The 14775-nt window shown below is 37.4% G+C and overlaps 2 protein-coding genes across 2 annotated transcripts in view; one reads left to right on the forward strand and one right to left on the reverse strand.

The window, feature by feature from the left end:
• Positions 1–14775, forward strand: part of LOC127961830 (B-cell receptor CD22-like) — a 96033-nt gene that overhangs the window by 62234 nt on the left and 19024 nt on the right. The gene's annotated exons all lie outside the window — the stretch shown is intronic.
• On the reverse strand, positions 401–4980 carry LOC127962022 (uncharacterized). Its single transcript, XM_052561428.1, has 4 exons — positions 4572–4980; positions 1456–1797; positions 1212–1316; positions 401–996 (listed from the first exon to the last, which is right to left on the reverse strand). Exons 1-4 carry the CDS (start codon positions 4897–4899, stop codon positions 938–940), a joined length of 834 nt encoding a protein of 277 aa, XP_052417388.1. The 5' UTR covers positions 4900–4980; the 3' UTR covers positions 401–937.

The following is a 14775-nucleotide window of genomic DNA, read 5'->3' on the forward strand; positions in this document are numbered from 1 at the left end:
AATCCATCTATATAGTATGTTCATAGTGCATCTGTATATCATGCTCATAGTATTTAAAATCTGTAAATTATGTTTACAGTTTGACCGCACATGTATGGACATATAAACATGAAAGAATTCTAAACCACAAGTAAACAACAACCAATCAACCAAAATGTGTCCAGTGTTAGTTATGCACTAGTGGAATAAAGAACAAAATCAAGTTCCAAGTTAATGTTATCATTTCACAGGTAACACCATATTTAAAAGATAGAATTAGAAGGAAACTGTAAGATATGCACATTTTATTTTCAAAAAGTTTTGTTATTGACTCGATGAGTCAGACAGTTACTTACACTGAAAAAAAAAAAATATTGGTAATAAAGAAAATAAATAAGGCCTATGGCTTTCCATTAAAATATAGTTTATAATCATTCTAAAATATATGTTTAGTTTATAGGCAAAATTGCATAAATATGAATAGCAATGTGATGTCTCAAAAAGGATTTATGATACATATCTCATATTTGTGTTGTACCCTTTACTGTGTTAAACATGGTGTCACATGGATGGAATATGAATGGAAATGACATGCAGATTATGTTATGCATATACAAACTAGGCGTTGTAAGCTCCATATATGGCTATTTCGGGGGGTAGACTGGGTGGAGTTTCATTTATGTACAATCTTCTGCTGACTGGGAATTACAAAGGGAATCTTTTGAAGGTTCTGACGTACACATGACTTAATAAATCTTGCTTTTGTGCATACACACACACACACATTTAGGATGAAATCTATGTAAAGTTATATAAATGAGGCCCCAGGAGAATTAGAAACACTAAATGGTCTGCATGTGTGAGAGTGTGAATGTGTGTCTGTTAGTCTTGTGAGTTTCCTTCAGTCTGAGACTCCAGCATCCTGAGACTCTGCACGCGGTTTGAAGAATGGATGAAATCAGATTGAAGTTTGTTCCTCTGTTACAGCGTACTGGCTTTGATCTTCAGTAGATGTAACTGTGACACACACACACACAGTATTCACTTTCATAATTCAGTGTCACACTTTCTGTTTTGCTTCCACTGCAGCTACTGCTTATGAATGAGCACCATCTGTTGTAAATACTGATTTATTACATAAAGATGAAGAGTAAAGGGCTGTCTGTCAGTGAATGTGAATCATTGGTAAAAGTGAGTGAGATGGAGAGAGACGGATCAGACAGAAGTGTTACCTCTCGCTCTGTAACATTTGAACAGCAGCACGACTGTCGACAGCAGATACGGACAAGCTGCCAGAAGAAAACTGAGGATGCTGAAGACAGAAATCTGACCTGAACCTGACAAACAGAGACACAAACACATTATTGAGACACATTATACTCCTAAAGACTTTCAGAAACTTTCTCAGGGAACCCAATGTTTTATGAGTATATTGTCATTTTAAACAGGCAAGTATATATCACATTATTTACTCACCATTAATAGACAGATGTATTCTGTTACTGTCCTGTGATGAGTTTGGTCTCTGATCTCTCTGTCCTCTACACCAGTACTGACCCTGATCAGATGTAATTACTCCTCTGATAGTGAGAGTGTCTCTGTTTACAGTGTAACCATCAGACGTCTGTAACATTACACGGTCTGTGTCTTTATACCACTCATATCTCCAGTCATATGTCCAGTCATTTCTCCTGTCATATGTCAGGCCATTTCTCTGTCTCCAGTTACTGTAAGACTCAATCACACAGGTCAGATTGACTGTCTCTCCAGTGAATACAGGACTGTCTGGAGTCAGACAGCCTACAGACCTAGGCGTATCTGTAAAATATAAAACCAGATAAATACCAGATATGAAATATGAATACAATGAAGTGATATTTTAATCTTTACATGTAAAATATCAAACTTTACATTAGAGTTGCCCTTGACTAAGTATTTTTCTGGTCGACTAGTAAGTCATTCATTTGGAGCATTAGTTGACTAATCACACTTTTATTAATAAACCATTTAAATATTTGTAATGAGCCCTTAATTGCATACATAGCCTAATAAGCTCTCGAGCACACTCATAAAGCTTGCCACAGTGCACTGCAGAAGTAATGATTAAGAATGTGCCAGGGAAAATCTTTAAGGAGACTGCATTAACATTTTAATAATTCACTGATAAACTGAATGCATGTTTCATACAGATGACATAATCTGAGAATAGTTGACTTCTATTTGAATTTGTTTATTTGAAAGGCATTTAATTTAGCAGACGCTCGAGAGAGATGTATACTGCACCAATCATCAACATTTTTGATTGATGACTTTGACCTTCACCCCTCCCCCACCTACAGCTTTGACCTTTTGACCTATTAATGGTCGTAGCTGTTGTATGACATGTAATATGACATCTGTTTGTAATAAATCATGCAGGTGATTTTTTTATGAATTACAATCTTGAGGAAAAGTTATTTTCAGTAATTCAACTCAAATTGTGAAACTCATGTACTAAATAAATTCAATGCACACTACTGAAGTAGTTTAAGTTTTTGGTTCTTTTAATTGTGATAATTTTGGCTCACATTTAACAAAAACCCACCAATTCACTATCTCAACAAATTAGAACACTTCATAAGACCAATACAAAGATTAAAAAAAATAATAATAATAAATTGTGAAATGTTGGCCTTCTGGAAAGTATGTTCATTTACTGTACATGTACTCCATACTTGGTAGGGGCTCCTTTTTCTTGAATAACTGGCTTAATTCAGCGTGGCATGGAGGTAATCAGTTTGTGGCACCGCTGATGGATTGACACACTCTGCTGAAGGATGACGAAGGGAAAAGAAGATATTGTCCTTAAACACTCTAGCACCAAGTTTGTTTGGGTGGAGGCCATCCAGTTTAAACAATTGTCTATGGCCCCAGAAAAGATTGAAGTTGTCAATGAAATTCACAACTTTTATATTAAAAGATCTTTGTAGCCATGTGTTCAGCCCAAGCATCCGTCAAAACATATTTGTTCCCCTTGCTGGGAGTGGTCCACTGATGAACGACTGAACTTTGAGTCTTTGAAGTGTTTCAAAGAGTTCAATGAAGTCCTTCTTAAGGAGTTCTGACTGCTCTTTCCGAATATCATTCTTCTCCACATGGATGATGATTCGATTTGCAGTCTTGTGCTTCATCAGAATGTTCTGAAGTTCTTTGTTCACATCAGAGGCCGTTGCTTGAGGAAGGCAGCATGTTGTTGTAGTCCTGCTACGGATGTTTCTAATAACAGAGTCACCCACTATCAGAGTCCTGGGCTCGGCTGCGCTCTGAGCTGAATGCCGCTGTCTGCTCGACCTTGAGCGCCTGTTAGTAGCGGTGTTTGCTGCTGACTGATCAGATCCATGTTTAAAAACATTTGGGGATTCCTCACCCACATTTATTAATGCTTCAAATCTGTTCTCCAGATGTATTGTATCTTGAGAGTTCATTAAGTAAAACAGCTTCACAACTGAAAGGCAATGCTGGTAGTTTATAAACGGTTACAACTGTGACGTGCTGCCACTTCTGACGTCCTTTACCCGGGCATAGATGTCCATCCGTCAATTATGAACATTCAACCACAAACATGATGTGCGAGCAGTCGCTAGTGTGGATGGGAGAATGGCCCATGTTTTTTTTGTTTTTTTTTTGAGCAACTGGGATGGTGCCCCCTTCTGTGAGTTGGTGCCCTACGCAGACTGTGTACTCTGCGTGTAGGGAGCGGCGGTATTGAATCCATCCTCTGCACTTCAGTAACTGTCTGGTTCAGCTCAGCTTCAAAATCTGACCTCAGAAGACTACAGAGAGTAGTCCGGACTGCTGAGCAAATCATCGATACAACCCTCCCATCTATTCAAGAACTGTACTTATCCAGAGTGAGCAAAAGGGCTGTCAAAATCACTCTGGACCCCTCACATCCAGCACACTCCCTCTCTGAACTGTTGCCATCTGGTCGACGCTACAGAGCTCTTATCACCAGAACGTCCAGACACAGGAACAGTTCTTCCCTCAAGCAATCCTTCTAATGAACAATTGATAATGACCCAAGGTTTTAACAATAATACCACAAATTATTGTTCTTGTAGCCATGGTAACTGCAAATTAACCATGGTTTTGTTACGACTTTATTGAACAAGCTTCTCAATCACAACGCTGCACTTCTGTGTGCGACACACTCATATGCCGCGTTCTTCTTCGTCTCCCGCCTGCTGTACTTACAGCAACATTTTTCACAAGTCCGCAGGAGTGGACACAAACATTGCAGGAGAGGGCGGGCCTGGTCATACAATCAGCTAGAGCGGGCAGGCTCTACTTCATACTTCAATTTAAAAATACATTTTGAGATGCCTGTAATCATATATAGGGTTTATTTTTTTAATTCTCTTTTAACTTGTTAAAGAGCTGTTCATACAGGACCTGTTCTTGTATTCACAACATATGCAACAACAAAACCCTCAAATGAAGTGTAATTTATGATATTTATGAGTAGAGTGAATGTAAAATCTGAGAATAAGATTTCTTTTGATTGGATGCATAATCATACATGTAGTACAGAAGGGCAATGAAATTCAACTCACCTTTCACTGAGAGAAAAACAGCAACGCTTGATTGTGATGAGACTGATCTTATCAGTCCTCTACACCAGTACTGACCCTGATCAGATGTAATTACTCCTCTGATAGTGAGAGTGTCTCTGTTTACAGTGTAACCATCAGACGTCTGTAACATCACACTGTCTTTATACCACTCATATCTCCAGCCATGTGTTTGGTCAATTCCCCAACCCAAGTTACTGTGAGTCTCAATCACACACTTCAGATTGACTGTCTCTCCAGTGAATACAGGACTGACTGGAGTCACAATCAGTGTAGATCTGGGTAAATCTGTAAAGAAAGCCAAAAACATTTAAAGTCTGCATGAAATGCACTTCATTGACTTTATTTACTCAGCACACATTACAAGACTTGATGTGAACAATTAATCCATGCAAAGTAAATACACTGAAAATAAATTGTTTGTCTTGGTAATCTTTAATCAAAATCTGAACATTTGCTTCCGTTCTGGGAAAGAATTCCTTCTCTGATGACGTCAGTTTAAGAGCTTGGGCAGAACATCCTTAAACACACCCCTCCAACTGTTAGATTGCTGGTCATAGATTCAGTGGGAGCGGACGGGTGCATGAGTGAGAGACAGAGAGGAGGAGCGCACAAATAAAATTACACCCTCTATTCAGTATCTTCAGCTGGAAATACTTCACAACACTGAAATAAAGTCAGCAGCAACTTCTGGTTAACACCGATTTAAAACCACTCCTTTTGGAAATATTGTAAATGTTTCACAGAACTGAACGATTGATTCAGTGAAGTAAAACGATAGACTTCTTTTTGGTGATGCTGGGTTTTTCCAGTTTATTAAAATTTGTCCACTTCAACCAGAAGCTGCAACTCTGCAGAGTTTAGCTTCATCCTTAATTAAATACAAACTGACTCTGCTGATCTTAATGAATCACTGCTCTGAGCCTTGGATCGAAGATCTAAACACAGCTTTATTAAGGAGTAGTACATAATTGTATTAGGCAAAGGGCAAACAATAGGAACAACAGTTAAAAAACACAGACAAAACAGAGAAATCCAGGAAACCAGACAGAAAATTAAAACCATGATATGAAAGCAGAGAGCTGAGAAATGCAGAGTAAAAGACAAACAAGACTTCGCAATGAGAGTCAGAATCCATCAGGGGCCATAGTCACAAAACATCTTAAGGTTAAAAGTAGTTCCAAACTCACAGATCTGCATCGGACAAACTCTTAAGAAGAAGAATTTTGTCAGTCATAATTTTAAGACTACATTTTTGCTTTTAGAATATTTTGATAAAGTTTTTTAAAACTAAAATCAGGTTATAAATTTGTGAAGAGTTATGGGTAAATAGTTAAAAAAAAAAAAAAAAAAAAAATACATATATACAAACCATGCTAAAAATCACTGTTGCCAGCAATTTTCCTCAAAATGTAATTTTTGGTAGAAACCTTTGACAATCATTTCCCTTTAATAGAATTATATTCTTTTTATGTTCAAGATAGTCCAGATGTAAACCATAATGAGCCTTTATAGCCTATTCCACGCTCAAACACACAAATGGAGCTTACCACAAAGCAACAGCGAAAGTAATGAATCAATGTGACAGTAATAATAATAGCAAGGAATTGTTTTAATTATTTCTTAATAAACTTTTGTTTTCTGAATCATTGTCAGCTGCAAAGATGAAATTGACAGTATTGACTTGCCATCTCCACAGTAGTGACCTGCCTTTAGAGAGAAATGAACCTCTCAGTTTGGGGATTTCAATCCAATGAAATAAGAAAAACTATAAAATGGAGTAACAAAAACAAAGACAAACAGCCAACTTCAATTGGCAACAGGAAAAAAAGTAGCAAACAATAATATTGTGAGATTTATTTGAGCTCTGTCAAATAAAAGGCAGTAAAGTTCCAGTTTATGTGTATGCCTGCATTATTTCAAGAGACCCATTCTCAAGAGATGGAAGTTTCCTCCTATGGTCTACAGCCTCTTTTGTATTTCTGGTAGCAGCGGGCTTGGACAACGTGGACGGCGCGTGGGTGAACTCTCTCTTTGGTGGGTATTGGAGACTGATATCGAGCGCAAGATCTCACAGCAGTGTCTGATCACAGGAGATTACATCGTCAGTTTGACTGGGAACTTTAAAGAAACAGGACAATGCAAAATTTATAGTGTAATCCTTGTCTAATTTATTGGACAATTTATTATTGTGGGATACTGTGACTTCTGAACTGTGAACTATAATGAGTGAACCAGACTCAGCACATGATTTGCCTGGCGCGAGTAATTCACATGCAGTGCAATGCTTTAATGGATATTTTTTGGGTGACGGGAAAGAAGATTTTCACCACTGTGCAGGCGATTTGAAGGGACTGTGGATGCTAGCGCTGATTTTGATAATGGCAGCTTAGCAAAGTTTTTGCCAACTTGTCTTGGTGGTACTGCTTTTAACAACAGTTTGCTTAGTGACATTAATAAAGACCATTAACAAGTGAAATAAATAATGAATGCTGTTTTTGGAAAAGATTATCGGTCCAAATTTTAAATTTCAATGAACTCATATGTCTGCATGGCAAGGCACTCCAAGTTTTCACAACAGAAATAAGCCATTTGGTGGATGAAGCTTTTCCCACATGAGGCTAATACAACGAATGGAGAAAGATTAATGAAACTTCAAAGGACCTTGGAAAATTTGACAGAGAGAGTGGATCAACTTAAGCTTGAGGTTAACAAACAGAGGAATGCCGGAAGACACAGTTCTTCACCGAATCGACAGCGTCACAGTCATACCCCGGATGATTCACGTGGGCACACATCAGAACGTTGCAGGTATGACAGACATTAATATACTGACTGACTCTTTTTATGAGCAAAATAGACTATCAAACAGGGATACGAGTGGCGATAGGGGACTATCTCAAAGCACGCAGATAGGAGGACTATCGTGACCAAAGTTCTAGGATGTCACCAGAACGTGGACAGCACATTACAGCTCGGGACTCTCTGGATCATGCTTCTTGTTCGGACAATGGTCGAGGTGACAGGTCTTCAGACAGCTACTCAAAGCGTTGGAGTCATCGTTCTCCAAGTCCAGGCCACATGCATTTCAAGTCTCTTTCGCGTACATGTTCATCAGCACTAGGCAAACTATCAATAGTTGACAATGAGGGCCAATTGCCAAATGCTACTGGCACCTGGCCCATTGGTAATGCTGTTGAGCATCATGTGACATCAGTCACCGGTTAGGGGTTGACACAAAAAGTGGCACTTATCATCGGGTATTCATTAATTGAAACTGGTGCTGAAGTTTCTCTTATTAGTGAAAATTTCAGACTGTCTAGTCCTACCTTGCAACAAAGACCCTTGGTGACCCACCGAAAACCTGGTATGCATTGCACCTGCTGCCTTATTATACTCATGCTGTGATCAGCAGCAGCTGGATGCAATAATTGCCTGCCAATGTGCATTGGTTAATTTAGTTTACACTCAAAGTAGATTGGTCTATCAAATCGATATCTCAATTCGTCGGTCACTGGTGTGACGGTCTCCGTTCCCTCCTTCAAGGAATGAGGGTTACCATACATAACAGTCATTCCTCATGCTGTGCGGCAGCCCCCTCAGTTGTGTGACCATACCTACTCAGTAAGTGGGGAACATATGTCAAAATGTGTGGTCACTCATTCAGGGCATGTTATTAACCCCTTACTAGTAACCCCCCTTTTTTGGCATGGAGACAGAAATGACATACCCAAAATAAAAAGGTTTCTGCTCATGATTCTTTCTGACTAGATACATAATCAACCTTTGTTCACAAAGCTGACACTTTAAAGTTTACTGTTCAGGAATCAGAATCACTCAGACTGTTATGATAATAGAGATATATAAGCTCAAACATAAAAACAAAAATAAAAATATTAAAAACATATGTTTTAAATGTATTTAAAAAATTGTTGATGTAGGATATGAGTTTGAAAACACAGTGTAGCTAAGGCCACAAGTCTTCCAAAACTTCATAAAAAATGTCATAATCGAATCTGTAAAACTGTGAATTTTATGAAATATTTTCTAAGGCCATGTCATGTGTGTTTTTAGAGAAGGCTAATCAGATTGATTTATGGCCCTTGTCATCTCTGTAAGATCTCACATGTAAACACTGATGTGTGTTTTATATGTGTGTTTGGCTGTGAAAACTGCCCGTTTCATGATTGTATTGTTCTCACCAAACGAGTCTTTCACACCTCCGCCAGGTATGACACATTATCCGCATTATTCTTTTATCATTATTCTTTTGTTTTTATTCCACCTTTATTAGCCTTGATTGTGGTTTTTCAGGCTTTACAAAGCAACAAAGCAGCGATCTCACTTCAGTCTCTCTTTGCATTTAGCCCTTATTTATCAAAAGTCTTACTATAAAAATACAACAAAACATTTTCTTACGACCTTACGTGAATTATTGAGACAAAAATGCATTATGAAGAAGAAAAGCACCTGCTATTAGTAGCATTGGTGCTAACGTTAGCATCAAGCTACATCTGACAATTTATGAAATTATTAGTACACTTTTACTCAAAACTCACTTTAAACCCCGATCGAGTGTTTATAATAACTTCCTTTAGCGATCAGGGGTGGAATTTGGTCGTTTACTGTTGTAAAAATATGTTATTTGTAGCCTTTTTCATCGCTGCACAAGTTAGCATTTCCGATGTACATTTTCGATTTTTTTTATAAAAACGCCCCAGATCTCAAGAAATTCTCATACCAAGCTTTACTATCGTAATCGCGGGTTTATTATTCGGATATTTTGTGTGTACAGAGGTGTTTCAGTGTTGTTTTGGCCAGATAACTACCAGGAAGTGTGCAGGAAGCATGTGACACGATGGGGCGGTGTCCAGATATGAAACTCTAAGATTGACGTTTGAAAGACCCAATCAGAGTCTGAGTGACACACCGCACGAGCTGTGACTACTGCACGCACACAGAGATCGCTGGGAGAGGCTGTTTATCATCTGATCGCGTAAATCCGTGGAAAATGAATAGAAATGACGATTCTGTCTGAAGAAATATGAAGTAAACATCAGTAAATATATCCATATATCTCCGCAGATATGCATCTTTGGTCTGTAAATCCTTATTGACGCTGTTCAGTGAGTCTATGTGAACACAAATAAACCGCTCTTGACGTGACTGAATATGAGTGAGTTGTGAATTTCTATTCAAAATGTGGCATAATACGGATTTATTATTTTGCACTCCTGACATAAATCACTAAATATCTGTCACTGCAACAATGTTTTATCAAAATATTGGTCAAATATCGAAGCTTGAGTCTTTAAACTTTCCATTGATGCACAGTTTGTCCAGATGAAGTAAGGCAGTGATGTTTAATGTGCTGTGAAAGTGAAACAATAATAAACTGGGGCCGTCAGCGATGTTTGCACGCAAAGGGGTTAAAAGGCCTAGGAAGTTTTCTTTAAAAAAAAAAATCTTTAAATTGTACTTTTGTTATTGTTTTGCAGTTTTACTGTTTTACAATGTAAGAACATTTTAATTTTCACATTATGTAATTTCTTTTCTCGTCTGTCCAAAGATCTGCGATGGTGACGAGAGAGAGAGAGAGAGAGAGAGAGAGAGAGAGAGAGAGAGACGAAATACAAGTTGTTAACATTTATTTTTGTACAATGATTACAAATTGTTTGATATTGTTTTATAGCATGTTATCTCTCTGATGGTAACTGTGGCATTTCAAAATGTGAGATTTATTTGTTCTTGGTATATTTTAAAATATGAGATTTATTTTGCTAAGGGGGGGCAAATGTGAGATTTATTTTGATTTAAACTGTTAAATAGGTAGGATAATGTGGTTGGTTGTGTCGTGTTGTGTGTGACGTGATGGACAGGGTGGCGTGATTACATGCATTGTCATTGGAGATGGTGCATTCACGGGGAGCATGTCGAGGGAGAAAAGGCATCTGATATGAGCTGTGAGTTTAATTTTTTTTTTTTTTTTGTCAAGTAAAATGCAGTAAAGTTCCAATTTATGCCTGCATTATTTTGATGGCCCCATCCTCAAGAGACGGAAGTTTCCTCCTATGGTCTACAGGCCCTCTTACTATTTGTGAATAATCTCAAATCAAAAACCAAAATCACAAGCCCCACTCGACTTGAACTGGTGGAAACAATATTACAAACTTGTACAAAATTACAGCAGTGGCCTATATGTGCCTGATAAAACAGAAAAAAAAAGCATGAACATACATGAGCAATCTGCATATCTTGCCATATAAAATGCACCAACCACATTATACACATTTCACATAAACAATTTTATAAACAATTTTAACATGCACATATATATATATATATATATATATATATATATATATATATATATATATAATATATATATATATATATATATATATATATATATATATATACACATACATATATAGAAATTCCCACAAAAAAAATCATCACTGATTTATTTGCACCCAATCTTGTGCATTTAGCTATTATATTGAGCTAATGGCTCTATCAAAACAGAAAGAATAATTAATAAACTTTACTACCTCAATATGCTTCCTCAGATTTGATAGTAAATATTTGTAGCCAGACATTTACCTGATGAAAGTAGAAATGTGTGTGCTTGATGTGTGAAAACAATGATCATTGGTTCTCACATCAAGCAAACACATTTGAACTTATGTTTACCATATTTGGGCACAAGATCAAATAAAAAAGTAATGTACCTCTGCCCAGCCACCAATATCTTTCCATCTCCAGAGTGAGGGGTAAAAAATAAAATAACATAAAAATCACCTTGGACCCATCAAACCCAGCCCACTCTCTTTTCGAACTGTGAGAGCACTGACCACCTGAACAGCCAACCACAAAAACTGTTTTATCCTGCAGGTTTTATACAACCTGGAAAAATTTTCTTCATAATTATACATTTCCAGTCACAACTAACATAGTTATCTGAAATATTTATATTAAACTGCACACTTTGTAAATAACATATATGCAAACATAATTTTTTTTTTAATACTTTATTTCTGTATATTACATCCCTACTGTGTTATTCCTATGTTTGCACTATAATGTATATCTGCATTATGTTTCTTCTGGAAGCTCCTGTGCCCAAGTCAAATTCCTTGTGTGTGTAAACATATAGGTGCTGATCATATATTTAGAATATGATCAAAAAGTTGATTTATTTCACTAATTCCATTCAAAAAGTGAAACTTGTATATTATATTCATTCATTACACACAAACTGATGTATTTCAAATGTTTATTTATTTTAATTTTGATTATTATAACTGACAACTAAGGAAAATCCCAAATCCAGTATCTCAGAAAATTAGAATATTGTGAAAAGGTTCAATATTGAAGACACCTGGTGCCACACTCTAATCAGCTTATTAACTCAAGACAGCTGCAAAGCCTTTAAATGTTCTCTCAGTCTAGTTCTGTAGACTACACAATCATGGGGAAGACTGCTGACCTGACAGTAGTCCAAAAGACAACCATTGACACCTTGCAGAAGAAGGGCAAGACAAAAGGTCATTGCAAAAGAGGCTGGCTGTTCACAGAGCTCTGTGTCCAAGCACATTAATAGAGAGGAGAAGATAAGGAAAAGATGTGGTAGAAAAAAGTGTACAAGCAATAGGGATAACCGCACCCTGGAGAGGATTGTGAAACAAAACCCATTCAATGTGGGGGAGATTCACAAAGAGTGGACTGCAGCTGGAGCCAGTGCTTCAAGAACCACTACACACAGACGTATGCAAGACATGGGTTTCAGCTTCGCATTCCTTATGTCAAGACACTCTTAAACAACAGACAGCGTCAGAAGCATCTAAAGACAAAAAGGACTGGACTGCTGATGAGTGGTCCAAAGTTATGTTCTCTGAGGAAAGTAAATTTTGCATTTACTTTGGAAATCAGGGTCCCAGAGTCTGGAGGAAGAGAGGAGAGGCACACAATCCACGTTGCTTGAGGTTCAGTGTAAAGTTTACACAGTCAGTGATGGTTTTGGGGTGCCATGACATCTGCTGGTGTTGATCCCCTGTGTTTTCTGAGGTCCAAGGCCAACGCAGTCATATACCAGGAAGTTTTAGAGCACTTCATGCTTCCTGCTGCTGACCAACTTTATGGAGATGCAGATTTCATTTTCCAACAGGACTTGGCCCCTGCACACAGTGCCAAAGCTACCAGTACCTGGTTTAAGGACCATGGTATCCCTGTTCTTAATTGGCCAGCAGACTCGCCTGACCTTAACCCAATAGAAAATCTGTGGGGTATTGTGAAGAGGAAGATGAGATATGCCAGACCCAACAATGCAGAAGAGCTGAAGGCCACTATCAGAGCAACCTGGGCTCTCATAACACCTGAGCAGTGCCACAGACTGATCCACTCCATGCCACGCCGCATTGATGCAGTCATTCAGACAAAAGGAGCCCCAACTTTATTTTTTTTCCAACAAGTATTGAGTGCTGTACATGCTCATACTTTTCATGTTGGCCGAGATTTCTAAAAATCCTTTCCTTGTATTGATATTAAGTAATATTTAAATTTTCTGAGATACTGAATTTGGGATTTTCCTTAGACTTCAAATGTTTCTCTTTTAATTTTGATTATTATAACTGACAACTATCAGTCTGTGGGTAATGAATGAATATATTTAAAAATTTCACTTTTAAATGGAAATAAATACATTTTTTGATGATATTCTAATTATATGACCAGCAAAGTTCTTCTGATTTGTTGCAATGCATGAAGGCTCTAACAATGGCACGCTAGTGGTTTACGCAGCTATGGACCATCTACAAAGGATTTGTAAAGGATGAAACTAATAATTGTTTCCCATCGGAATGTTTTGTAGAGCTGACAAAACAAGAGCAATCTGTGAACCAAGGTCTTTGAAATATATAAAGACAAACACTCAAATTTAAAGAGCCACACAGATGGGAAATCAAAAATTACCTGTATTACAGTGTATGATGTAGCTGTCCATCAGTGTAAACAATGTGCAATGTAATTAAACCAAAAAGTACACGATTTATAAAGTTATTGGCTTCTAAAGTAAGGAGTCGACTCTGATTTGCTGAAACGAGTCGTTATAGATTTCAAATCTTTTGCCCATCTCTATGTACGTCACTAATAATAATAATAATAATAATAATCTCCGCCTACCGTCTTGAGAGAAACTGACCTCTGACCTGCCCCACCCCCCACACAGACGCTCTGGTTGGTGTGAGAGCATCATGTCGAGGAGACAGTGTGTTTTTAATTGTAAAGGCAAGTTTGATTTATTTTCACTGCCAAAGAATGAAGATCAGAAGAACCAATGGCTAAAATTCATTTTCACAATACCAGAGCAGTACAACAAATCCCTTTTGTATGTGTGCTGTCTGCAGCTGATCTTCATTTACAAACACTCATTAAAATGAAGTGTAACTCCATGAATACTCAACAAAGAGACATGAGAGAGATATCTATAGAAAGCTTGGCATGTCTACTTTAAAACTAAACAAGTGCTGCCGAAAACAGATATTCTGTGATAAAGTAATCCATATGAAAACAATGCGATGTCTGTTTTTCATGTCTCCATTCATTATATCTAATGTGACCACGCCCCCGCTCTGAACGCGCTATTCAGATTCAAACTGAAGCGCGGCTTGAATACACACACACAGAAGAAAAAGCAGCGAGACTGTTCAAGTTTTTTATTTTACTGTTTGCTTCGCGATGAGAGGAATAAGACATAATTCACCCCAAAAAGATGCTAACGCATAGTTTACCATGAAGTTGTGTGCAGAACAACCAATCAAAACTATTTCAGTTGATCAGAACACAGTATGCTACCGAAAGGTGTGGTTTAAGGAAACTGAATCTTTTGAACAGCTTCGTGCGAACCGTTTGGGGATCTCTAATTGAGGTAATTTTCAAATGATATCTTGACAAAATGACAATGTTTTTTAACCTTGGATGGATTTAAACCTAATGTACAGGACTTAAACAGTGATAGGAAGCTTAAAATTTTCATCTTACTGGCTCTTTAAGAAATTGTAAACAAGATGTGTTAGTTGTTATTATTACTACTACAAAATATATTAAAATAAATTAAAAATCATTTTTCCATAATCCAGTTATGCAGTAGGCTGATTCCAGTTCCTTTTGAGAAGTATGACACTGTCAA

The sequence above is a fragment of the Carassius gibelio genome, chromosome B7, assembly GCF_023724105.1.
Source record: "Carassius gibelio isolate Cgi1373 ecotype wild population from Czech Republic chromosome B7, carGib1.2-hapl.c, whole genome shotgun sequence".
Taxonomy (NCBI): domain Eukaryota; kingdom Metazoa; phylum Chordata; class Actinopteri; order Cypriniformes; family Cyprinidae; genus Carassius; species Carassius gibelio.